Source organism: Leucoraja erinacea, unplaced genomic scaffold (genome assembly GCF_028641065.1).
Source record: "Leucoraja erinacea ecotype New England unplaced genomic scaffold, Leri_hhj_1 Leri_71S, whole genome shotgun sequence".
In the NCBI taxonomy this organism is placed as follows: Eukaryota; Metazoa; Chordata; class Chondrichthyes; order Rajiformes; family Rajidae; genus Leucoraja; species Leucoraja erinaceus.
Genome location: NW_026576641.1, coordinates 18,437 through 45,712, shown reverse-complemented (window position 1 = coordinate 45,712; position 27,276 = coordinate 18,437). Strand labels below are relative to the sequence as shown.

At 48.9% G+C, this 27,276-nt stretch overlaps 1 protein-coding gene across 2 annotated transcripts in view; it reads left to right on the top strand.

Annotated features, from left to right (window-relative positions):
• The window catches only part of LOC129694593 (cytochrome P450 2K6-like), a 29,438-nt gene extending 4,511 nt beyond the window's left edge, over positions 1-24,927 (top strand). Inside the window, exons 2-10 of one of the 2 annotated variants that reach the window (XM_055631321.1) lie at positions 8,291-8,462; positions 10,805-10,967; positions 12,115-12,264; positions 15,962-16,122; positions 17,242-17,415; positions 18,380-18,521; positions 20,463-20,650; positions 21,776-21,917; positions 24,619-24,927. In XM_055631321.1, the coding sequence (XP_055487296.1) occupies positions 8,291-8,462; positions 10,805-10,967; positions 12,115-12,264; positions 15,962-16,122; positions 17,242-17,415; positions 18,380-18,521; positions 20,463-20,650; positions 21,776-21,917; positions 24,619-24,809 (1,483 nt within the window). In that variant the 3' untranslated portion in view covers positions 24,810-24,927. Of the gene's footprint in view, positions 1-8,043; positions 8,463-10,804; positions 10,968-12,114; positions 12,265-15,961; positions 16,123-17,241; positions 17,416-18,379; positions 18,522-20,462; positions 20,651-21,775; positions 21,918-24,618 lie in introns of those variants that run through there. The other variant, XM_055631320.1, reaches the window with a different exon arrangement.
• The last annotated feature ends 2,349 nt before the right edge of the window (positions 24,928-27,276 follow it).

Sequence of the window (27,276 nt, the reverse complement as noted above, 5' to 3'; positions counted from 1 at the left end):
GTTAATTAGTTTAGTTTTGAGATACAGCGTGGAAACAGGCCCTTCGGCCCACCGAGTCCGCACCGACCAGCGATCCCGCACACTAACACTATCTTAAACACAATAGACAATAGGTACAGGAGGAGGCCATTCGGCCCTTCCAGCCAGCACCGCCATTCACTGTGATCATGGCTGATCATCCCCAATCAGTACCCCGTTCCTGCCTTCTCCCCATATCCCCTGACCCCGCTATCTTTACGAGCTCTACCTAGCTCTCTCTTGAAAGTATCCAGAGAACCGGCCTCCAAAAGACCTGTTCCTATGTTGCATTATCATGTGTTCAATGGTCTATTTAAGCACCTCATTTAAGATTCTTAACCTTTTGTCCAAATCTTATCACACTCCCAGTTTCTGTAATCCCCTTTAGATCGGGAAATTCTCTCAGGTATTTGAGTTCCATTTTACTGGTTTCCTGATCATCACCAAGTCTACACACCAGTCCCACAGCATCCATCTTACAGCAAGACGTACAGGTTTGTAAGTGAATTGGCTTGGTTAAATTGTCCCTAGTGTGTGTAGAGGCTGGTGTTAGTGTGCGGGGAATCCCTGGTCAGCCCAGACCTGGTGGGCCGAAGGGCCTGTTCCCGATCTTTATCTCCAAACTAAACTGCAGGATTTAGCATTTGGTGATTAGCAGACTTGGGTCGGTGAATGGCCAGTTTCTGTGCTGTGTGAGTTTTGAGATTCAGTGATTCGTTTAGAGAAACAGTGCGGGAAACAGGCCCTTCGGCCCACCAGGTCTGAACTGACCAGTGATCCGTACACTAACACTATCCTACACACACTAGGGACAATTTTCATTTTAACCAAAGCCAATGAACCTACAAACCTGTACGTCTTTGGAGTGAGTGGGAGGAAACCGAGGATCCCGGAGAAAACCCACGCGGGTCACGGGGAGAACGGACAAACTCGGTTCAGACAGCACCCGTGGTCAGGATCGAACCCGGGTCTCCGGCGCTGTGAGGCAGCTACTCTCAGCTTCGTTGTGTATCCCGTGTTCTTGTGGTTTAATGAAGCCATCAATTGCTGGCCCTCACCTTGCACATCACGATGCACAGAGGGTGCTTCACGCCTTTAAAAGCTGCTTTCACCAACCTGGGTGAATCTAGGACATGGACATCAGCTTTGCACAGCGGCCGTGCGAGTATTTGGTTGGCAGTCCGATCGCCGACTGTGCGGCTTTCAACAGAGCCACATGCGAGCGGAATTTGGGCCATAGATAGTGTTGCCGTGGGAACAGAGACTGACCCGGCCTCTGTGGCAAACATCCTCTGCACCACCCCCGCATTAACCTGCGAGTGGGGGGTGGATGGGGGGGAGGTGTGTGAGTGAAGTGCGAACATTGTTGCCATGGTTACCCAGTGTAAGAACCTGATAACAACTCATGGCACCAAGGTTAAAGATTAAAAGGCGGCTCAGTGACATGGAGTCCCTCACTAATTGCACAGTGGGTGTGCAAAGCAGTTCTCTGTCCTCTTAAGGCTTAACCTAAAGTGAACCCAGCCAGGATATTGACTGTGAGGTTATCCACTTTGGTAGCAAAAACAGGCAGGCAGATTACTATCCAAATGGTGTCATGATCACATTGAATGGCGGTGCTGACTCGAAGGGCCGAATGGCCTACTCCTGCACCTACTCCAGCGCCTATTGTCAATTATCTATTGTCTATTGTCTATTGTGTAAAGTTGGAAAGGGGCAAGTACAACGGGATCTGGGGGTCCTTGTTTATCAGTCAATGAAAGTAAGCAGGCTGTGAAGAAAGCGAATGGCATGTTGGCCTTTATAACAAGAGGAGTCGAGTATAGGAGCAATGAGGTCCTTCTGCAGTTGTACAAGGCCCTAGTGAGACCACACCTGGAGTATTGTGTGCAGTTTTGGTCCCCTAATTTTAGGAAGGACATTCTTGCCATTGAGGGAGCCCAGCGCAGGTTTACAAGGTTAATTCTCGGGATGGTGGGACTGTCATATGCTGAGAGAATGGAGCGGCTGGGCTTGTATACTCTGGAGTTTAGAAGGATGAGAGATCTTATTGAAACATATAAGATTATTAAGGGTTTGGACACGCTAGAGGCAGGAGAAACATGTTGGGGGAGTCCAGAACCAGGGGGGCACAGTTTAAAAACAAGGGGTAGGCCACATAGAACGGAGATGAGGACGAACCTTTTCACCCAGAGAGTTGTGAGTCTGAGGAATTCTCTGCCTCAGAAAGCAGTGGAGGCTAATTCTCTGGATGCTTTCATAGAAACATAGAAACATAGAAATTAGGTGCAGGAGTAGGCCATTCGGCCCTTCGAGCCTGCACCGCCATTCAATATGATCATGGCTGATCATCCAACTCAGTATCCCGTACCTGCCTTCTCTCCATACCCCCTGATCCCCTTAGCCACAAGGGCCGTATCTAACTCCCTCTTAAATATAGCCAATGAACTGGCCTCAACTACGCTCTGTGGCAGAGAGTTCCAGAGATTCGCCACTCTCTGTGTGAAAACAGTTCTTCTCATCTCGGTTTTAAAGGATTTTCCCCTTATCCTTAAGCTGTGACCCCTTGTCCTGGACTTCCCCAACATCGGGAACAATCCTGCATCTAGCCTGTCCAACCCCTTAAGAATTTTGTAAGTTTCTATAAGATCCCCTCTCAATCTCCTAAGTTCTAGAGAGTATAAACCAAGTCTATCCAGTCTTTCTTCATAAGACAGTCCTGACATCCCATGAATCAGTCTGGTGAACCTTCTCTGCACTCCCTCTATGGCAATAATGTCCTTCCTCAGATTTGGAGACCAAAACTGTACGCAATACTCCAGATGTGGTCTCACCAAGACCCTGTACAACTGCAGTAGAACCTCCCTGCTCCTGAACCTCTCCTGCTTCAAGAGACAGTTAGATGGAGCTCTTAAAGATAGCGGATATGGGGAGAAGGCAGGAACGGGGTACTGATTGTGGATGATCAGCCATGATCACAGTGAATGGCGGTGCTGGCTCGAAGGTCCAAATGCCCTACTCCTGCACCTATTGTCTATTGAGTTACTCTAGCGCTGTGTGTCCATCGGATTCTCAGGAGTAGATTTGAGATTCTGAATGGATTGGCCGCTGGCAAGTCCCAAGCTAAAACATGTCTCAAACAGCGACAGGTAAACTTTAACCCAGCGGTGCCAGTGATTGCACGCTTGTTTGGAGAGGTGAACAGTACTGGAGGCCATGAACTCCAGTGTGCTGCTGAACCTTTGCCGTGTTTGTAATAACCCCAATTTGATAGTTTGTGTATTTACCCAAAGACCTGCAGTCGAAGGAATAGACTGCGAGCCTGCTCAACCTCTCCCTATAGCTCAGGGCATCGGGTTTCAGGAGGCCGAGGGGTGATGTTATAGAGTTATACAAGATAATGAGAGCAACAGCTCGGGTAAATGCACAAAGCCACAGGTTTACGTGATCGGAGCAGATTTTGGCCATTCGGCCCATCATGTCTACTCTGCTGTTCACTGGTGGCTGATCGATCTTCCCTTCTTCACCCCATTCTCCTGCCTTCTCCCCATAACACCCCACACCCGCACTAATCAACAATCTATCTATTTCAATCTATTAAAAACATCCATTGACTTAGCCTCCACAGCCGTCTATGGCAATGAATTCCACAAGAGTCACCACCCTCTGGTTAAAGAAATGGTTTTATCCAGAGATGGGGAATCGAGAACCAGAGGACATCGGGGAGAAAAATTAAATAGGAATCTGATGGGCAACGTTTTGTAAACAAAGAGTGGTAGGTATATGAAACGAGCTGTGTTGATAGTTGAGGCAAGTACTATCACAACGTTAAAGAAATATTTGGACAGGTGCATGGATTGGATAGGTTTACAGGGATTCGGGTCCAATGCAGGCAGGTGGGACTAGTGTAGTCTAGCATAGACACAATATGCTGGAGTAACTCAGCGGGTCAGGCAGAATCTCTGGAGAAAAGGAATAGGTGACGTTTCGTGTCGAGACCCTTCTTCAGATTGAGAGTCAGGGGAGAGGGAAACTAGAGATATGAAAAGGTACAGAACAGGTCACAGGTGGCACTCATGGCCAAGGAACCCACAATGGTCAATAGTTGGCCACGGGGCTTGTTGGTCAGCGTGGCAGTCAGCCATGATCATATTGAATGGCGGTGCAGGCTCGAAGGGCCGAATGGCCTACTCCTGCACCTAATTTCTATGTTTCTATGTTTCTATGTAAGTTGGGCCGATGGGCCTGTTTCCTCATTGTGACTCTGATTAGACAATAGACAATAGGCAATAGGTGTAGGAGTTGGCCGTTCGGCCCTTCGAGCCTGCACCGCCATTCATTGTGATCATGGCTGATCATCTACAATCAGCACCCCGTTCCTGCCTTCTCCCCATATCCCCTGACTGCTATCTTGATCTGACCCTCTCTTGAAAGCATCCAGAGAATTGGCCTCCACTGCCTTCTGAGGCAGGGAATTCCACAAATTCACAAATATCTGGGTGAGAAAATGTTTCCTCATCTCCATTCTAAACGGCTTACCCCTTATTCTTAAACTGTGGCTCCTGGTTCTGGTGGCCAAAAAAAAAACGCCAAGTGGGCCAGGCCCTTGAGGGATAGCCTCTTCGCAAAAAGGGTGATCTGTGTATGGAACGAGCTGCCAGAGGAGGTAGTTGAGGCAGGGACCATCCCAACACTTAAGACAAATTTTCCTGATGTTGGGGGAGTCCAGAACCAGCGGCCACACAGTTTAAGAATAAGGAGTAGGCCATTTAGAACAGAGATGAGGAAACACTTTTTTCACACGGAGAGTTGTGAGTCTGTGGAATTCTCTGCCGGTGGAGGCCGGTTCTCTGGATACTTTCCAGAGAGAGCTAGATAAGGCTCTTAAAGGTAGGGGAGTCAGGGGATATGGGGAGAAGGCAGGAACAGGGTACTGATTGTGGATGATCAGCTATGACCACATTGAATGACGGTGCTGGCTCGAAGGGCTAAATGACCTACTACTGCAACTGTTGTCTATTGTCTATTGTCTCTATGGGTGCAAACTAGAATGTCAATGTTGAAACAGGAAAGGGGGAAATATAATGCATTATTTCCGCTTTCAGTCTCAATTACGCCAAACTAAGGCAATGGGAATCTTATTCGTCCACTTGAAAGTGGTACAAGGTTTACGATCTCATTCTGAAGCACAGATTCTTTGACAGTGCATCTTGCAGTATAACACTTGGAGAGACTGCCTGCAATTCTGTGCTCGAGTCCCCGGCCTGAAACTTTAATCAGAACTGGCAATTGCTGCTGATGTTATGGCACAGGAGATAATTGCCTGCGGGACACAGCACCTGAGATCTGTGTGTGTGTGCGCAGTGAATGTGTGTGCTCAGCTTGGTTCTTTAGTTAAGCCGTATTTGAAGGATAGCGTGCAATTTCAGTCGCCCCAATCCAGGAAGGATGTGGAGGCTTTGGGAAAGCGGTGCAGAAGCGGTGGCGCAGCGGTATAGTTGCTGCCTCGCAGCGCCGGAGACCCGGGTTCAATCTTGGCTACGGGTGCTGTCTGTTCGGAGATTGCACGCTCTCTCCCCGTGGGTTTCCTCCGACACTCCAAAGACATACAAGTTTGTTGGTTATTTGCCTTTCATAAATTGTCCCTTGTGTGAAAGGGTGTGTATTGTGTGGTCTTTTTAGGTGTATCGCTGCTGGCAAATTCATATCACTGCACCGTCGGGTGTAAGTGACGGATAAAATTGACATTGACATTGAATTTGACTTTGAAGGACAATAGACAATAGGTGCAGGAGTAGGCCATTCGGCCCTTCGAGCCAGCACCGACATTCAATGTGATCATGGCTCATCATCCCCAATCAGTAGCCCGTTCCTGCCTTCTCCCCATATACCCTGACTCCGCTATCTATAAGAGCCCTATCTAGCTCTCTCTTGAAAGTATCCAGATAACCGGCCTCCAACCGGCCTCCACTGAGGCAGAGAATTCCACAGACTCACCACTCTCTGTGAGAAAAAGTGTTTCCTCGTCTCCGTTCTAAATGGCTTACCCCTTATTCTTAAAATGTGGCCCCTGGTTCTGGACTCCCCCAACATCGGGAACATGTTTCCTGCCTCTAATGTGTCCAAATTCTTAACAACCTTATATGTTTCAATCAGATCGCCTCTCATCCTTCTAAACTCCAGAATATACAAGCCCAGCCGCTCCATTCTCTCAGCATATGACAGTCCAGCCACCCGGGAATTAACCTTGTAAACCTACGCTGCACTCCCTCAATAACAAGAATGTCCTTCCTCAATTTAGGGGACCAAAACTGCACACAACACTCCAGGTTTGGTCTCACTTGGGCCCTGTACAACTGCAGAAGCACCTCTTTGCGCCTATATTCGATTCCTCGTGTTATAAAGGCCAACATGCCATTCGCTTTCCTCACTGCCTGCTGTACCTGCATGCTTACTTTCATACATTGATGAATAAGGACCCCCTGATCCCGTTGTACTCCCCGTTTCCCCTTGACGCCATTTAGATAGTAGTGCTGTTGTACAGAGCAATTGCTGGTCAGTGCGGACTCGGTGAGCCGAAGGGCCTGTTTCCATGCTGATAGAGTCTGAAGACGACAAAGGATATATGACATTTCGGGTCTGAGGAAGGGTCCTGACCCGAAACGTCACGGATCCATTTTCTCCAGAGATGCTGCCTGACCCGCTGTGTTACTCCAGCACTCTGTGAAACGTCACCTATCCATTTTCTCCAGAGATGCTGCCTGACCCGCTGAGTTACTCCAGCACTCTGTGTCCATCGGATTCCAAGGAGAAGATTTGAGATTCTGAATGGATTGGCTGCTGGCAAGTACCTGGAAAAAACACGTCTCAAACAACGAGTGTGCATTTCGTTGTCTCTGTCAACTGACAATGACAATTAAAATTGAATCTGAATCTGAATCTGAATCTGAAACGTAAGCGTTAACCCTGCGTCATTGTATGCTGGTGCCTGTGATTGCACCTGTGTTCGGACAGGCAAACAATACTGGAGGCCATTAACTCCAATATGCTATCGAACCTTTGCCGTGTTTGGAATAACACCACTTCAATAGTTTGTGCATTTACTCAAAGACTACCCAAGTAGGTTTACAAAGTTACTCCCCGGGATGGCGGGACTGTCATATGCTGAGAGAATGGAGCGGCTGGGCTTGTACACTCTGGAGTTTAGAAGGATGAGAGGGAATCTTATTGAAACATATAAGATTGTTAAGGATTTGGACACGCTAGAGGGAGGAAACATATTCCTGATGTTGGGGGAGTCCAGAACCAGGGGTCACGCAGTTTAAGAATAAGGAGTAAGCCATTTAGAACGGAGATGAGGAAACACTTCTTTACACAGAGAGTTGTGAGTCTGTGGAATTATCTGCCTCAGACCGGTTCTCTGGATGTTTTCAAGAGAGAGCTTGATAGGGCTCTTAAAGATAGCGTAGTCAGAGGATATGGGAAGAAGGCAGAAATGGGGTACTGATTGTGGATGATCAGCCATGATTACATTGAATGGGGATGCTGGCTTAAAGGACCGAATGGCCTACTCCTGCACCTACTGTCTATTGTAAGGCAGGAACTGGATACTGATTAGGCATGATCAACCATGATCACGAATGGCGGTGCTGGCTCGAAGGGCTGAATGGCCTTCTCCTGCACCTATTGTCTATAGACCCTATCCATTTCTCTCCTGGTTTTGTGCACCTCCATGCGATCACCCCTCATCTTCCTGCAGTCGAAGGAACAGACTCCAAGCCTCCTCAATCTCTCCCTATAGCTCAGGCCCTCGAGGTGCAGAGGGCTGTGGGGTGATCTTGTAGAGGTGAACAAAATAATGAGAGGGACAGCTGAAGTAAATGCTCAGATCCTGCAGTATGGAGCGGGACAGTCGGCAACATTGACCCGATGGACATCTCTGTGTGTGTGTCACCGTGTGGCGTAACTGACCCGCTCTGAGCCAGGGGAGGGGCTGCGCCACATTCGCGGGTCAGAGTCCAACGAACCTCCTTCCGAAGAGGCAGAGAGATCGGAATCTGTGCTGGCAACATGTCACGGCTTTTATTCCCGGGAGTGTGACTGTTTGGGAAGAGACTTAACGAGCCAGTCGAGTATCGAACCTTGGGATATACTTGCAGGAGATTTTGTTACCTGCCCTGCGAGTTGGAATTAATAGATCAATTTGAGTAATCAACAAACAGTAACTTTAACTGCTTCCCACAATGGCTGTCTTTGATTTGCTTTCATCCAGTCTCGTCACCACACTGCTGGGTTATTCCCTTGTCGTGATCCTTCTGGTGTATCTCCTCATTGGATTGGGGAGCAACTCGCAGCTCAACTACCCTCCTGGGCCACGACCCCTGCCGATAATTGGGAACTTGCACCAGTTGGATCTGAAAAGACTCTACAAGTCTCTGGTGGAGGTAAGGGGAAACCTTTCATCTACACAAGAATCTGGAGTTACTCAGCGGGACAGGCAGGATCTCTGGAGAGAAGGAATGGGTGACGTTTCGGGTCGAGAAAGTGAAAGGGCTGGATAGAGTGAATGTGGGGAGGATGTTTCCACTAGTGGGAGAGTCCAGAACCAGAGCGCAGAGCCTTTGAATTAAAGTACATGAGGAGGATTTATTTCGGGTTGGTGAATCTGTGGAATTAATTGTCACGGGCAGCTGTGGAGGCCAAGACATTGGACATTTATAAAGCGGAGGTTGATAGGTCCTTGATTAGTTTAAGAGTGTCAAAGGTTTCGGAGAGAACACAGGAGACAAGAGTTTTTTTTGTCATATGTCCCTGAGACAGAACAATGTGATTCTTACTTATAGCAGCACAACAGAATATGCAAAAATAATATTATGCAGACAATATAATAAAATGAAAAAAAGTTTAGTGTATATATATATAAATGTGTGTGTGTGTATATATATATATATATATGTGTGTGTATAGATATGTGTGTATATATTTTTGTTTATATATATGTGTGTGTGTGTGTGTGTGTGTGTGTGTGTGTGTGTGTGTGTGTGTGTGTGTGTGTGTGTGTGTGTGTTGTGTGTGTATGTGTGTGTGTGTGTGTGTGTGTGTGTGTGTGTGTGTGTGTGTGTGTGTCTGTACATAAGAAAGAACTGCAGATGCTGGTTTAAATCGAGCATCTAAATGAAATTCTTCGTATGTTGCAAAACATACGTGGCAAATAAAGTCTGATTCTGATTCTGATTCACACACACACACACACACATACACACACACACACACACACACACACACACACACACACACACACACACACATATACACACACATACACACACACACACACAAACACACACACACACGCATACGCACACACACATACATACACATACACACACGTATATTCACACACATATGTATATACACACGCATGATGCTCCTCAGCTTCTTCCCACAGGCTATAAGACTGCTAAATGGACTTTGCCCCCTGCCAAGTATCGCGCACAAACCCCCAACCTGGACACACTGCAGCAGAGCCACTGTTGTGCCGCTGCCGATCGGAACGCCTGTTGAATGTTTAGTAGAGTGTTAAATTTGTTCATGATACATGTATTTTTTATTTCTATTTATTTTTTAATGGACACTGGTTGAGCAACGTTTTTTTGTTTCCTCTGGGTATGTGCATACTCAGGAAATGACAATAAAGATATACAATACAATACAATACAATACTCAAGGTAGACACACAATGCTGGAGTAGCTCAGCAGGTGATGCAACATCCCTGGAAAGAAGGAATGGGGAACGTTTTGGGTCGAGACCCTCCTTCAGACTGAGTGGGCGACGTTTCAGTTCGAGACCCTTCAGTCTGAAGAATGGTCTCGACCTGAAACGTCGCACATTCCTTCTCTCCAGAGATGCTACCTCACCCGTTGAGTTACTCCAGCATTGTGTGTCTAGCTTGAGTGCGTGTGTATATACTGTGTGTGTGTGTGTGTGTGTGTGTGTGTGTTCGTGTGTACGTGTATATATATATTTGTGTGTGTATGTACGCGTGTGTATATGTGTGTATGTGTATCTGTGTGTGTATGTATATGTGTGTGTGTGTGTGTGTGTGTATGTGTGTGTATATATGTGTGTGTGTGTGTGTGTATATATATATGTGTGTGTGTGTGTATATATGTGTGTGCGTGTGTATGTGTATGTGTGTGTGTGTGTGTGTGTGTGTGTGTGTGTGTGTGTGTGTGTGTGTGTGTGTGTGTGTGTGTGTGTGTGTGTGTATCAGAATAAGACTTTATTTGCCAAGTATGTTTTGCAACATACGAGGAATTTCATTGGCCAGGTCAGTCATACAATTAAAAGCAACAGATCACTCAAAAACACATTTTAACATGAACATCCACCACAGTGACTCCGACACATTCCTCACTGTGATGGAAGGCGAAATAAAGTTCAAGTCCCTTCCCTTTGTTCTTCCTCGGTCGGGGGCTTCGAGCCCTCCGTTGACGGGACGGTCTTGACTCCCGTAGCCGGCGATGTTGGGGCCCTCTGTGTCGAGGCGATCAGCTCCCGCATCGGGGGGATGTCAGCTCCCCCGCGCCGGTCAATCGAACTCGCTTCGGGGCTGGTCGAACCCATACACATAAAAACAAACAAGGTTGGGAGGAAGAGGTAGATGTAGATCAGCCACGATTGAATGGCGGGGTAGATTTGATGGGCCGAATGGCCTCATTCTGCTCCTATGACCTATGGCCTAATGCAAAGCGATGAACGCAGTCTGTTCCCCTTGACTTCCAGCTGTCCGAGAAGTATGGCACGGTGTACACAGTGAGACTTGGCCCCGAGAAGGTGGTGGTGTTGGCCGGCTACCAAACGGTGAAGAACGCCCTCATCAACCATGCTGATGAATTCCTCGGGAGACCCGATGTCCCAATCATGAACATTCTCAAGGAAGGATCTGGTAACTATCCGCCTTGTATTCCCGTGTGCCGGTCCACCATCGGTTATCCGGCCACGGAGAGTGCACTTGAAATGGGATCTGGAACTGTGACCCGGCCGGAGCCGGTGGATCCATTCCCATAGTCGACTCCCAAGGCCGATTTTGCGGGCCGTTATCTCGGCTCTTCGGCGGTTCAGGCAATAGACAACAGGTGCAGGAGGAGGCCATTCGGCCCTTCGAGCCAGCACCGCCATTCAATGTGATCATGGCTGATCATCCCCAATCAGTACCCCGTTCCTGCCTTCTCTCCATATCCCCTGACTCCGCTATCTTTAAGAGCTCTATCTTGTTCTCTTTAGAAAGTATCCATAGATCCGGCCCCCACCGCCCTCTGAGGCAGAGGATTCCACAGACTCACAACTCTGTGTGAAAAAAGTGATTCCTCATCTCCGTTCTAAATGGCTTACCCCTTATTTTTAAACTGTGGCCCCTGGTTCTGGACTCCCCCAACATCGGGAACATGTTTCCCCCCTCTAGCGTGTCCAAACTCTAAATAATCTTATGTTTCAATAAGATCCCCTCTCATTCTTCTAAACTCCAGAGTGTACAAGCCCAGCCGCTCCATTCTCTCAGCATATGACAGGGATGGGAGATTGCAACCTTCACGTGGTCCACCCTGTTTGGACGAATGCAATCAACCCGGCGTGCGCAATGAAATAAGACCAAATAGAACAAGTTGTCCTTCAACTTTAGGCTGTGCACGCCATATGCAAGAAGAAGAAGCATATGACAATCCCGCCATCCCGGGAATTAACCCTGGTGAACCTACGCTGCACTCCCTCAATAGCAAGAATGTCCTTCCTCAAATTTGGGGACCAAAACTGCACACAATACTCCAGGTCTCATTGTTGTGTAACGTTAGTACCTCCACTAATGTAAAGTACTTTGGCCAACGAGAGTTGGTTTTTAAATATGGTATAGAAATAAAATTAACTTGACTTGACTTGACTTTTGTTATAAAGGCCAACACGCCATTGGCTTTCTTCACTGCCTGTTGTACCTGCACACTTACTTTCATTGACTGATGAACTAGGACCCCCAGATCCCGTTGTACTTCCCCTTTTCCCAACTAGACACCACTTAGATAGTAATTTGCCTCCTGTTTTAGGTGTGGTCTGGTCGAACGGAGAGGCGTGGAAGCAGATGCGAAGGTTCATGCTGTCCACACTGCGAGACTTTGGGATGGGCAAGAGGTCCATCGAGGTGAAAATACTGGAGGAGGCCGGCTTCCTGGTGGAAAAGATTAGATCATACAAAGGTCAGTCTGCTGGCTTGCTGAATGTTGCTTTACAACATGCTATGGTGCAAAGTATCAGACAATTCTGTCTCAGTGGTTCCTCCTTAATGTACCAAACGCACCACCCACTATCGATCCACCCTCGCAGTTCTCTTCCCTTGTGTGGAGATTACAACTCCACATTGGGGCGGCACGGTGGCGCAGCGGTAGAGTTCCTGCCTCACAACGCCAGAGACCCGGGTTCGATCCTGACTACGGGTACTGTCTGTATGGAGTTTATAGATTACTATTATTATTATTATTTTTATTATTATATTATTATTATTATTTATTATTATTATTATTATTATTATTATTATTATTATTATTTTTATTATTATTATTATTATTATTATTATTATTATTATTATTTGTCCCCCCCCCCCCACAGCTGCAGCAAGTAAGAATGTCCTTGTTCTATCTGGGTCATTTGACGATAAAAAACTCTTGATTCTTGACCCCCCCGTGACCTGCGTGCGTTTACTCCGGTTTTCCTCCGACATTCCAAAGACGTGCAGCTTTGTAGATTGAAGGTCGACACAAAATGCTGGAGTAACTCAGCGGGACGGGCAGCATCTCTGGAGAGAAGGAATGGGTGACGTTTCGGGTCGAGACCCTTCTTCAGGCCTACATCGGGAGGGGGGGGGGGGGGGGGGGGGGTGATGGAGATAGATAGGTAAGGAGTAAGATAAGATAAGTTGGATAGTAAAGGGCAGGCTTGGCGATCGCTTCGCCCAACACCTCCGCTCAGATCGCAATAACCAACCTGATCTCCCGGTGGCTCAGCACTTCAACTCCCCCTCCCATTCCGAATACGACCTTTCTGTCCTGGGCCTCCTCCATGGTCAGAGTGAGTCCCACCGTAAATTGGAGGAGCAGCACCTCATACTTCGCTTGGGTAGTTTACACCCCAGCGGTATGAACATTGACCTCCAATTTCAGGTAGTCCCTGCTTTCTCCCTCCTTCCCCTCCCTTTCCCAGCTCTCCCACAGCCCACTGCCTCCGCCTCCTCTTTTCTTCTTCCTGCCTTCCCACCCCCACATCAGTCTGAAGAAGGGTCTCGACCCGAAACGTCACCTATTCCTTGACTCCGTAGATGCTGCCTCACCCGCTGAGTTTCTGCAGCATTTTTATCTACCTTAGATAAATAAGGAAGTGTAAGGTGTGAAAACAGGGCAAAGGGGAAGGAGCTCAAGGAGAATGTAGAATAGATCAGTGTTAGCTGGGAGAAGGTAACAGCAAAACAAACAGAGATAAAATGTAGTCGGAGAACGTTAGCCTGGCCAGATAGAGGGAAAGCAAGGGTTACTTGAAGTTAGAGAGGTCGATGTTAATACTGCTGGGGTGTAATTGGAATAATTGGCTTCTGTAAAAAGTAAATTGTCCCTAGTGTGTAGGATAGTGCTAGTGTACGTGGTGATCGCAGGTTGGTACGGACTCGGTGGGCCGAAGGGCCTGTTTCTTCGCTGTATCTCTAAAGTCGAAAGTAGTGAATTAAAAAAAATGACAGAAACTATTGAAAATGCTCAGCAGTCACTGAAAGAAAAATAGAAATGTAATGTTTCAGGGAGAAAAACCTTCTTCAGAAGTGAGAACGGGATGGCGGGACTGTCATATGCTGAGAGAATGGAGCTGCTGGGCTTGTACACTCTGGAGTTTAGATGAGAGGGTATCTTATTGAAACATACAAGATTGTTAAGGGATTGGACACACTAGAGGCAGGAAACATGTTCCCTATGTTGGGCGAGTCCAGAACCAGGGGCCACACAGTTTAAGAATAAGGAGTAAGCCATTTAGAACAGAGATGAGGAAACACCTTTTCACACACAGAGTTGTGAGTCTGTGGAATTCTCTGCCTCAGAGGGTGGTGGAGACCGGTTCTCTGGATTCTTTCAAGAGAGAGCTAGATAGGGCTCTTAAAGATTGCGGAGTCAGGGGATATGGGGAGAAGGCAGGAATGGGGTACTGATTGGGGATGATCAGCCATGATCACATTGAATGGCGGTGCTGGCTGGAAGGGCCGAATGGCCTACTCGTGCAACTATTGTCTATTGTCTATTATCTATTGTCTATTGTCTATTGTCTATTGGGAGAAAACAAATTGGTTTTAGGTTGCATCTTCCTGATGCAGGCTCGTTGATCTGGAAGATTAAACAAGCTTCCCCCTCCACAGTTGCCGCCTGGTCTGCAAACACACGAGTACCCGCGCCAACACAGGCGTCGGGCACCCACGCAGTCTGCCTGTCATCGAACCAGCAACTGGCACTGAGCCATTGGCCTGAACGGCCCGCTTCTGTGCTGCGATAACCTTGTAATATCACTTGCATCACTGCATGTAACACCTTTAAAACCATTACTATTGCCATGCATTTATATGCTCGGTGAAACCAAGCGCAGGCTTGGCGATCGCTTCGCCCAACACCTCAGCTCGGTTCGCAATAACCAACCTGATCTCCCGGTGGCTCAGCACTTCAACTCCCCCTCCCATTCCCAATCCGATCTTTCTGTCCTCGGCCTCCTCCTTGGCCAGAGTGAGGCCCACCACAAATTGGAGGAGCAGCACCTCATATTCCGCTTGGGTAGTTTACACCCCAGCGGTATGAACATTGACTTCTCCAATTTCAGGTAGTTCCTGCTTTCTCCAGCCTTCCCAGCTCTCCCACAGCCCACTGTCTCCGCCTCTTCCTTTCTTCTTCCCGCCCCCCACCCTCACATCAGTCTGAAGAAGGGTCTCGAGCCGAAACGTCGCCTATTCCTTCGCTCCATAGATGCTGCCTCACCCGCTGAGTTTTTTTCCAGCATTTTTGTCTGCTGTGGATTTCAATGTGTGTGTATGTGAGAGAGAGAGAGAGGAAGGGCAGAGGGAGTGGGAGACATGTGTCAGTGGAAAGACTATACATGATTACATTCAATCCGTCCACAGTGTACAGATACAGCACAAAGGGAATAACGTTTACTGCAAGATAAAATCTAGTAAAGTGCAATTACAGGTAGTTTGAAGATCTCCAAAGAGGTAGATGGTAGGTCAGGACTGCTCTCAAGTTGGCGATGGGATGGCTCAGTTGCCTGATAACACCTGGGAAGATGGGGAGACCAGTTTTTGTCTCCAACGTTGAGGAAGGACATTCTTGCTATTGAGGGAGTGCAGCGTAGGATCACCAGGTTAATTCTAGGGATGGCGTGACCGTCATATGCTGAGAGAATGGAGCGGCTGGGCTTGTACACTCTGGAATTTAGACTGATAAGAGGGGACATTATTGAAACATATAAGATTATTAAGGGTCGGACACGCTAGAAGCTGGAAACATGTTCCCGATGTTGGGGGAGTCCAGAACCAGGGGCCAAAGTTTAAGAATAAGGAGTAAGCCATTTAGAACGGAGACGAGGAAACACTTGTTCTCACAGAGAGTTGTGGGTCTGTGGTATTCTCTGCCTCAGTGGGCGGTGGAGGCCGATTCTCTGGATACGTTCAAGAGAGAGCTAGATAGGGCTCTTAAAGACAGCGGAGTCAAGGGATATGGGGAGAAGGCAGGAACGGGGTACTGATTGTGGATGATCAGCCATGATCATATCGACCCAAAACATTGCCTATTTCCTTCGCTCCATAGATGCTTCCTCACGCGCTGAGTTTCTCCAGCATTTTTGTCCATCTTCGCCTCTGTGTCTTTATGTTTTCAGAACAGCCGTTCAACACAGACATCATTACAAACTTTGCCACGGCCAACGTCATCTGTTCCATCGTGTTTGGGGAGAGGTTCGATTACGAAGACGAGGCCTTCCTCAACATAGGAAACCTGGTCCACGAAAGCTTTCGGCTGCTGGGTAGCCCCATGGTCCAGGTAACCTCTGCTGCATTCCTCCCCCGGTTGTGCTGGTTGGCAAGGTTCACTGAAAGGTCGGCACTGAGCCCCCCCCCCCTCCCTCTAACCCCCCGACGCCTCTACTCAGCATCTCCTCCATCGACGACTCTGTCCTGGGCCTCCTCCATGGCCATAGTGAGTCCCACCGCAAACTGGAGGAGCAGCAACTCAGCACCTTGGGCAGTTTACACCCCAGCGGTATGAACAATAACTTCTCCAATTTCAGGTAGTCCTTGCTTTCTCCCTCCTTTCCTCTCCACTTCCCAGCTCTCCCACAGCCTACTGTCTCCGACTCTTCCTTTCTTCTTCCCGCCTTTACCCCCCCCCCCCCCCCCCCCCCCCCCCCCCCACATCATTCTGAAGAAGGGTCTCGACCCGAAATGTCACCTATTCCTTCGCTCTATAGATGCTGGTGGGCCAATGGCCTGAGTTTCTCCACATTTTTGTATCCCTCTAAGTCGAAAGTAGCTTGAATTGAAAAAAATCCCCTAAAAACTAGCTTGACAAATGCACAGCAGTCATTTTGAAAGAATACATAGAAATGTAATGTTTTTGGGGAAAACCTTCTTCAGAAGTGGCAACGTATTGCTGGAATTATGTGCATGAAACCCAGCCCATCACATGGACGAACCTCCCTATTGACTCCATCTACACTCTGGAGGTTTAGCATAATCAAGGATGAATTTTATTGGCCACTACAAGATTGTTAAGGGATCAGGAAAGGCTAGAGGCAGGAAACATGTTCCCGGTGTTGGGGGAGTCCGGAACCAGGGGCCACAGTTTAAGAATAAGGTGTAAGCCATTTAGAACGGAGATGAGGAAACACTTTTTCACGCACAGAGTTGTGAGTCTATGGAATTCTCTGCCTCAGAGGGCGGTGGAGACCGGTTTTCCGGATACTTTCAAGAAAGAGCTAGATATGGCTCTTAAAGTTAGCGGAGTCAGGGGATATGGGGAGAAGGCAGGAACGGGGTACTGATTGGGGATGATCAGCCATGATCACTACGAATGGCGGTGCTGGCTTGAGGAACCGAATGGCCTCCTCCTGCACCTATTGTCTATTGTCTATTGTTGCTGATCCAGTTTAATACTTGGCAGGTATACAACGCCTACCCCTTTCTGAGGTTCCTACCCGGGAGCCACAAGGAGATCTGCACGCACTTCAAGAAGCTGAAGACCTGCCTGGAGGACATTATCAAAGCGAAACACCAGGAGCTGGACAAAAACGACATCAGGAGCTTCATCGACACCTACTTTATGAAGCAGCAAGAGGTAACGTTGCAATGGCGTAGACTAGGGGGTCGGCAACCTTATTCAGCATAGGGGGCCGGGACGCATGTCCGTGAGCGGGTGGCGGGCCACAGCTATAACGTGTGCACATGGATCCCATCCCCATCCCACCCGGGATGGCAGGCAATAAATCACGTGTCATCGACAATGGACAATAGACAACAGGTGCAGGAGGAGGCCATTCAGCCCTTCGAGCCAGCATTGCCATTCAATGTGAACATGGCTGAGGCAGGAAACATGTTCCCGACGTTGGGGGAGTCCAGAACCAGGGGCCACAGTTTAAGAATATAGGGTAAGCCATTTGGAACGGAGATGAGGAAACACTTTTACACCCAGAGAGTTGTGAGTCTGTGGAATTCTCTGTTCCAGAGGGCGGTGGAGGCTGGTTCTCTGGATACGTTCAAGATAGAGCTAGATAGGACTCTAAAATATAGCGGAGTGAGGGATATGGGGGAGAAGGCAGGAACGGGGTACTGATTGTGGATGATCAGCCATGATCACATTGAATGGCGGTGCTGGATCGAAGGGCCGAATGACCTCCTCCTGCACCTATTGTCTATTGTCTATGGTGTCCTTAATCCGTTACTTTTTTGCCTATCATTCATTCATTTGTTCTATATCTCTCTAATATCTCTCGTTCCCCTTTCCCCTAAGTCTGAAGAAGGGTCTTGACCCGAAACTTCACCTATTTCTTTTCTCCGGAGATGCTGTCCGACCTACTGAGTTACTCCGGCTTTTTGCGTCTATCTTCTGTTTAAACCAGCATCTGCATTTCCTTCCAACACAATTACAGATGTGGTTGGGGCAGCGTGGTGGCGCAGCGGTAGAGTTGTCGCCTCACAGGGCCGTAGACCCGGGTTCGATCCTGACTACGGGTGCTGCTTATCCGGAGTTTGCACGTTCTCACTGTGACCCCGTGACTGTTGTATGATTCTCTTTCCCCAAGGAGTCGGGAAACCCGGACACGTACTTCCATGAGAAGAATCTCCTGATCACCACGAGCGATCTCTTCATCGCTGGGATGGGTACCGCGGCGACCACCATACGATGGGCGATGTTCATCATGATGAAATACCCTGACATCCAGAGTAAGGGGAGACCTCATCCCTTCCCAGACCTCGACGGTTGTACTCTCATCTTGAGCTCTTAAGGTTTTGCGTTTTTTTTTCTATTTGCGCAAAAACGGTACCTGATAGCGCTACGAATTTTCGTCACCTTACTCGCCACTCTCCTGTACTGCAAGGGCTACAAGTTTTGTCCCAATCGATGGTATATTTTAAAAGTTATTAAGATTTAAAATATCTTAAAAACCGCGCAGGCGTTGTGGAGGGAGGGAGGGAGTGACTGAGGGTAGGGGAAAGGAGAGGGAGAGGGGAGGAGGAGAGGGAAACTATCCTGGGGAGGTGCGGAGGGAGAGTGGGGGGGGATTGAGGGAGTGGAGTTGGTAGGGAGGGAGAGGGGGAGGCGAGGAGGGAGGGTGGGGGAGGAGGGGGCATAAAGGGAGAGGAGTGGGGGAGATAGGGAGTGGGGAACAGAAGGAGAGGAGGGCAGTGATGGATAGAGAGATAGGAAGGGGATAGGGAGGGGAGAGGAATTATGGAGGGAGGGAGTTACTGAGGGTAGGGGAAAGAAGAAGGAGGGGGAGGTGAGGGATGGATTAGTGGAGGGGAAGGAAGAGGGAGGGTGAAGAGGAAGGGGAGGGAATGCTGTGGGATGAGGGAAAGTGAGTTGCGCTTGCAGTTGGGGGCTATGCGTAAGTGGTGGAATATTGCATTGGGGTAACGGGTTGTGTTGGGGGAATATTGTGTTGGGGGAGCAGCCACAACGGATCTGCACTTAGTCTAGTCTGTGTTAAACTCCTTTAACTATTCCTCAGCCCCTTGGCTAGCTTAGTTTAGTTTAGAGGTACAGCGCAGAAACAGACCCTTCGGCTCACTGAGTCTAGGCTGACAACACACACACACACACACACACACACACACACACACACACACACACACACACACACACACACACACACACACACACACACACACACACACACACACACACACACACACACACACACACACACACACACACACACACACACACACACACACACACACACACACACACACACACACACACACACACACACACACACACACACACACACACACACACACACACACACACACACACACACACACACACACACACACACACACACACACACACACACACACACACACACAATCGAAGGTGGACACAAAATGCTGGAGTAACTCAATGGGACAGGTAGTATCCCTGGAGAGAAGGAATGGGCGACGTTTCGGGTCGAGACCCTTCTTCAGACTGATGTCAGGGGAGGGGGCGGGACAAAGATAGAAAAATCAGATTGGGAATTAGATTGGGAACGCCCCCTCCCATTCCCAACCTGACCTTTCTGTCCTGGGCCTCCTCCATTGTCAGAGTGAGGCCCAGCACAAATTGGAGGAGCAGCCCCTCATATTTCGCTTGGGTAGTTTACACTCCAGCAGTATGAACATTGACTTCTCTAACTTTAGATAGCCCTTGCTTTCCCTCATTCCATCTCCTTCCCATTCCCAGTTCTCCCACTGGTTTACCGCCTTATTTTTAAATTGTGGCCCCTGGTTCTGGACTCCTCCAACATCGGGAGCATGTTTCCTGCATATAGCCTGTCCAAACCCTCAACAATCTTAAATGTTTCACCAAGATCCCCTCTCACCCTTCTAAATTCCAGAGTATACAAACCCAGCCGCTCCATTCTATCAACATATGACAGTCCCTCCATCCCGGGAATTAACCTGGTGAACCTACGCTGAGCACCCTCAATAGCAAGAATGTCCTTCCTCAAATTTGGAGACCAAAACTGCGCACAATACTCCAGACGTGGTCTCACGAGTGTGTAGTGTAGGGTAGCGTAGATTGCTGGTCGGCGCGGACTCGGTGGGCTGAAGGGCCAGTTTCTGCGCTGTATACCCTCAAACTAAAACTAACAAGCTTAAACACCTTTGCTCTTGTAGGGAAGGTTCAGGAAGAAATCGACCAAGTGATCGGGTCGGAGCGATCGCCCAGAATGGAAGACCGTAAACACATGCCCTATACGGACGCGGTCATTCACGAGGTCCAGCGGTTTGCCAACATCGCCCCGCTGGGCATCCCCAGGTCCACCACCGTTGACCTTAACTTCCAAGGCTACTTCTTCCCTAAGGTGGGCATCCAACACAGAGCCGTGGTGTAAATCTCTGTTGTGATTTAGCGTCATAGAGTTCCAACTACCTCCTTATTTTGGTTTTTAGTTTTAGAGACACAGCGCAGAAATAGGCACCGAGTTCGCACGGACCAGCGATCCGCACACATTATCACCCACTCGGGACATTTTATATTTATACCAAGCCAAATAACCGACAAACCTGTACGTCTTTCGAGTTTACTTTGATTTACTTCAACTCAAATATCACTGTACCTTAATTGGTGCATGTGGCAATAAGTTGGAACTTGAACTTGAGATAGAAACATAGAAAGGTTGGCGCAGGAGGAGGCCATTCGGCCCTTCGGGCCAGCACCGCCATTCAACATGATCATCATCTAAAATCAGTACCCCATTCCTGCTTTCTCCCCATATCCCTTGATTCCGTTAGCCCCAAGAGCAAAATCTAACTCTCTCTTGAAAACATCCAGTGAATTGGCCTCCACTGCCTTCTGTGGCAGAGGATTCCACAGATTCACAGCTCTCTGGGTGAAAACTTTTTTTCTCATCTCAGTCCTAAATGGCCTCCCCCTTATTCTTACACCGCAGATGCAGGCCCTTCGGCCCACCAAATCCGCACCGACTAGGGATACCCGCTCATCCTTCCAAATTCAATAAGAATCCCTCTCATCCTTCTAAACTCCAGAGTGTACAAGCCCAGCCGCCTCATTCTCTCAGCATATGACAATCCCGCCATCCCAGGAATTAACCTTGTAAACCTACGCTGCTCACAATACTCCATGTGTGGCCTCTCTTGGGCCCTGTACAACTGCAGAAGGACCTCTTTGCTCTTATACTCAACTCCTCTTGTTATAAAGGCCAACATGCCATTCGTTTTCTACACTGCCTGCTGTACCTGCATGCTTACTTTCATTGACGGATGAACAAGGATCCCCAGACCCCGTTGTACTTCCCCTTTTCCCAACTTGACACCATTTAGATAGTAATCTGCCTTCCTGTTTTGCTACCAACGTGATTAATACTTTATGTGAAATATTGTATTTGGTTTCCGGCCGAGACGGGCATCTTGGCAGCCAACAGGTGTGCCCCCAGGTTGCTGGGTGACTCCTGTGCGTTTTTCCGCAGGGAACCTACGTAATTCCTTTACTGGCCTCCGTGCTCTACGATAAATCCCAATGGGAGACGCCGGATGAGTTCAACCCAGGACACTTCTTGGATGCTGCGGGAAAGTTTGTGAAGAGGGACGCCTTCATCCCCTTCTCCACAGGTAACTCACCTGGGAAATTGACCACAAACAAGGATTGCAAAATTGTCATTGTGATGGAAGTAGATACAACTATGAAAGGCAGAGATAGAAGGTAGACAAAAATGCCGGAGAAACTCTGCGGGTCAGGCAGCATCTATGGAGCGAAGGAATAGGTGATGTTTCAGTTCGAGACCCTTCTTCAGACTGATGTCAGGGGAGGGGGCGGGTACAGAGATAGAATGTAGTCGGAGGCAGAAAGACTGGTGGGAGAAGTGGGAAGGGTGAGGCGATGGAGAGAGAGGGACATCAAGGGCTATCTGAAGTTGGAGAAGTCAATGTTCATACTGTTGGGGTGTAAACTATCCAGGCCAAATATGAGGTGCTGCTCCTCCAATTTGCGCTGGGCATCACTCTGGCCATGGAGGAGGTCCAGGACAGAAAGGTAAGATTGGGAATGGGAGGGGGAGTTGAAGTGTTGAGGGAGGGGGAGTGTCTAGGCGGACTGAGCGGAGGAGGTGTACAGCGAAACGCTCGGTCTCGCCGATATACAGGCGTCCACACCTGGAACAGAGGATACAGTTGATGAGATATCGCCATCCAACAGTTGATGAAAGTTGGAGGAGGTGTGAGTGAACCTCTGCCTCACCTGGAAAGTCTGTCGGGGTCCTTGGGCGGAGTCGAGAGGAGGAGGTAAATGGCCAGGTGCTGCATCTCCAGGGGGAAGGTACCTGGGTGGTTTGGGTGGGAAGGGACGAGTTGACCAGGAAGTTGCGGAGGGAACGGTCTCTGTGGAAAGGGGGTGGAGATGGGAAGATGTGGCCTGGGAAGAAGAAACGGGTGAGGATCCTTTAAGTGGATTTGAGTGCAGTTGAAGTCGTCCCACGAAACTTCCACCCCTTCGAGATATTGGCAATTCTTCCATTAGTCTTTCTGACTGCCAGCCCCTTACTTTGAAAGTTTTACGTTCAGCGGTTCCGAATACGTGGCTCTTCCACAGTGGATAATGGTCTATAAATACACGTGAAATGCGCTCAAACACTCCCTGCTGTTTGTTCTGCGTGTCTTGGAATACATTGTTCTCTCTGTCTGACACTTCGTTCCTGGGTTTTGTCTGTCTTCTCTTGATGGAGGCATTATGTTGAATTACATGGAGATTTCAGCTCAGAAACAGACTTGTCAGACAGGTAATCCGACGTTATTTACCATCTGTGCTGGATTCCTTTCACCAAATCCAGCGTATCTTTCCCTTCCTTTCTCCGCTGTGATCTTCCCGGCATGTCCCGAGCGCCTACGTTTGACTAAACATGTTAAAGTGTCCATAGAAACTGTACAGGAAGGAACTGCAGATGCTGGTTGGTTCCGGGGATAGACACAAAATGCTGGAGTACCTCGGCGGGACAGGCGGCATTCTGGGGAGAAGGAATGGGCCCGAGTGAGACCACAGCTGGAGTGTTGTGTGCAGTTTTGGTTCCCTAATTTGAGGAAGGACATTCTTGCTAATTTCAGTAACATCAGCAAATTTGCAGATGACACAAAGCTGGGTGGCAGTGCGAACTGTGAGGAGGATGCTAGGAGAATGCAAGGTGACTTGGACAGGTTGGGGGAGTGGGAAGATGCATGGCAGATGCAGTTTAATGCGGATAAATGTGAGGTTATCCACTTTGGTAGCAAAAACAGGAAGGCAGATTACTATCTAAATGGCATCAAGTTGGGAAAAGGGGAAGTACAGCGGGATCTGGGGATCCTTGTACATCAGCCTATGAAAGTAAGCATGTAGGTACAGCAGGCAGTGAAGAAAGTGAATGGCATGTTGGCCTTTATAACAAGAGGAATCGAATATAGGAGCAAAGAGGTCCTTCTGCAGTTGTACAGGGCCCTAGTGAGACCACACCTGGAGTATTGTGTGCAGATTGGGTCCCCTAATTTGAGGAAGGACATTCTTGCTATTGAGGGAGTGCAGCGTAGATTCACCAGGTTAATTCCCGGGATGGCGGGACTGGATTATATGCTGAGAGAATGGAGCGGATGGGCTTGTGCACACTGGAGTTTAGAAGGATGAGAGGGTATCTCATTGAAACATATAAGCTTGTTAAGGGCTTGGACACGCTAGAGGCAGGAAACATGTTCCCGATGTAGGGGGAGTCCAGAACCAGGGGCCACAGTTTAAGAATAAGCGGTAAGCCATTTAGAAGGGAGACGATGAAACACTTCTTCACACAGAGAGTTGTGAGTCTGTGGAATTTTCTGCTTCAGAGGGCGGTGGAGGCCGGTTCTCTGGATACTTTCAAGAGAGAGCTAGATTGGGCTCTTAAAGATAGTGAAGTCAGTGGATATGGGGAGAAGGCAGGAACGGGGTACTGATTGGGAATGATCTTATATGTTTCAATGAGATCTCCTATCATCCTTCTAAACTCCAGAGTGTACAAACCCAGCTGCTCCATTCTCTCAGCATATGATAGTCCCGTCATCCCGGGAATTAACCTGGTAAAACTACGCTGCACTCCCTCAATAGCAAGAATGTTCTACCTCAAATTAGGAGATCAAAACTGCACACAATACTCCAGAGACAGTTAGACAGGTGTATGGATAGGACAGGTTTGGAGGGATATGGACCAAGCGCAGGCAGGTGGGACCAGTGTAGCTGGGACATTGTTGGTCGGTGTGGGCAAGGGTGGTTCCACACTGTATCACTTTGTGACTCTTTAACTGTTGTGTTTCGCAGGTCGCAGAGTCTGCCCTGGGGAAACGTTGGCCAAGGTGGAGCTGTTCCTGTTCTTCGTTACTTTGCTCCAGAAGTTTGACTTGCTCGTTCCTCCCGGAGGAACCGAACTGGATCTCACGCCGGTGGTGGGCGGAATATTGAGCCCCAAACCGCACCAGTTGTGCGCCGTGCCTCACCAACAGCCTTGCTGACCGGATGCCAAGCCCCCTGGTGCTAAGACTATTGAGGTTTTAAGTGCGGTCGAAATGAGTTTTCTCCCCAGAGATGTGTCGCTGTCTGGATGCTGACTATAAACCTCTGTACCACTGACCCTGGTTTCTGTCACATTTACCCCAGTCGGTTCCATAGCCAGAGACAGAATAACATGGACAGTTGTTGATAAGTGATTGTGTTTTCCAGCGTCATCCTTAAATCCCACCTCCTTTTGGTAAAAAATATATTCGCGTGAAATTGTGGCGGTCACGGTAGCACAGCGGTAGAGTTGTTGCCTTGCAGCGAATGCAGCGCCGGAGACCCTGGTTCAATCCGACTACATGTGCTGTATGTACGAGCTCTCCCCGTGTTTTCTCCGAGATCTTCGCTTTTCGCCCACATTCCAAAGACAATAGACAACAGGTGCAGGAGGAGGCCATTCGGCCCTTCGAGCCAGCACCGCCATTCAATGTGATCATGGCTGATCATCTCCAATCAGTACCCCGTTCCTGCCTTCTCCCCATATCCCCTGACTCCGCTATCTTTAATAGCCCTATCTAGCTCTCTCCTGAAAATATCCAGAGAACACTTTTTCCACACAAAGAGTTGTCAGTCTGTGGAATTATCCGCCTCAGTTGAGGCAGGTTCTCTGGGTACTTTCAAGAGAGATAGGGCTCTTAAAGATAAAGACAGGCAGCATCACTGGAGAGAAGGAATGGGTGACGTTTCCGGGTCGAGACCCTTGTTCAGGCTGGTTCAGAGAGTTCAATATCATCCTCACTCGCCCACTCCCTCACGAGTTCAAGCCCAATGTGCCTTTTACCAGTTGCAACGCCTCTCTCCCATAGCTTCAACACCCACTGGAGCAGTGAGGGCAAGAAGGGCCCCGACCCGAAACGTCACCTATGCAATTTCTTTCCTGTCCCGCTGAGTTACTCCATCCAGCATTTTATGTCTATCTTCGGCCAAATTTACAATTTGAGTGCTGCTGGTCAGTGTGTGTGTATTTGCCTTGTGTGTCAGGCTTATCTCTGGTTACGTGGAGCCTCGACCTTATGTGTAGACAGTGGCTAATGAGTACGACTAATGGTGGACAAACATCTTTCAAAACCAGTCCAGCTCATGGTAATGAGGTTGACAGAGGGATAATGACCAATGTGTCCCAACTTTGGGAAGTCCCAATGCTAATTGCAAGGGTCAAGAGTGTTTAATTGTTAACCAGATTGCCTCCGATATACGGACATCAACAACATCTACCAACTGCCTGGCATCGCTACCCCAGACATCAGGAGAACTGTTGCAAGTTGGACAGAGCGTCTGAAACAACTGACAGATGATAGACACCCATTACACAACCTAGGCGGTTAAAATCCCGTAAGAGCTTAGAAACATAGAAACATAGATGCAGGAGGAGGCCATTCGGACCTTCGAGCCAGCACCGCCATTCATTGGGATCATGGCTGATCGTCCCCAATCAATAACCCTTCTCCCATATCCTTTGACTCCACTAGCCCCCAGAGCTCTATCTAACTCTCTCCTAAATCCATCCAGTGATTTGCCCTCCACTGCCCTCTGTGGCAGGGACAATGTTTACATTTACCAAACCAATTAACCTACAAACCTGCACGTCTTTGGAGTGTGGGAGGAAACCGAAGATCTCGGTGAAAACTCACGCAGGTCACGGGGACAACGTACAAACTCCGTACAGACAGCAACCGTGGTCGGGATCGAACCCGGGTCTCCGGCGCTGTAAGGCAGCAACTCTACCACTGCGCCACCTTTACTCTGAGCAAGAGACTCTGTGCATCTACCCGATCTATTCCTCTCATGGAAGGAGGGGCAGGACAAAGCGTGGCAGGTGAGAGGAGAACACACACGAGGGGGGGGGGGGGGGGGGGCACTTTGAGAGGCAGGCGGTTGGTTCAAAGGCCAGAGATTAAAACAGGTGTGAGACAGACGGGCTGAAGAGTAGCACCTCGTGAAACCAGATGATGGAAAGTAGAAGGAGGGAAAAGGGCGAAATAGGTGTGTGGGGGGGGGGGGGGGGGGGCGAAGGTGGGTGGGTGGGGGCAGGGCACAGAGGGAGAGGGGGGGGGGGGGCAGGGCAGAGAGGAGAGGGGGTGGGGGGTGGCGTGAAGGGGGGGGGGGGAGGGCGAAGGTGGGTGGGGGGGGGGGGGGGGTGGGTGGGGGGGGGGGGCAGCGCACAGAGGAGAGGGGGTGGGGTGAAGGTGGGGGGAGGGGTGGGAAGGAGCACAATCTTTCATTAGATCTTTATGAAACTCAACTACCCCATTTGTTCAAGAAGGAACTGCAAATGCTGGAAGATCGAAGGTACACAGAAAATGGTGGAGAAACTCAGCGGGTGCAGCAGCATCTATGGAGCGAAGGAAATAAGCGACGTTTCGGGCCGAAACCCTTCCTCAGACTGATCCCATTTATTTCTGGCTCAACGGCCCTCTCCTGTGG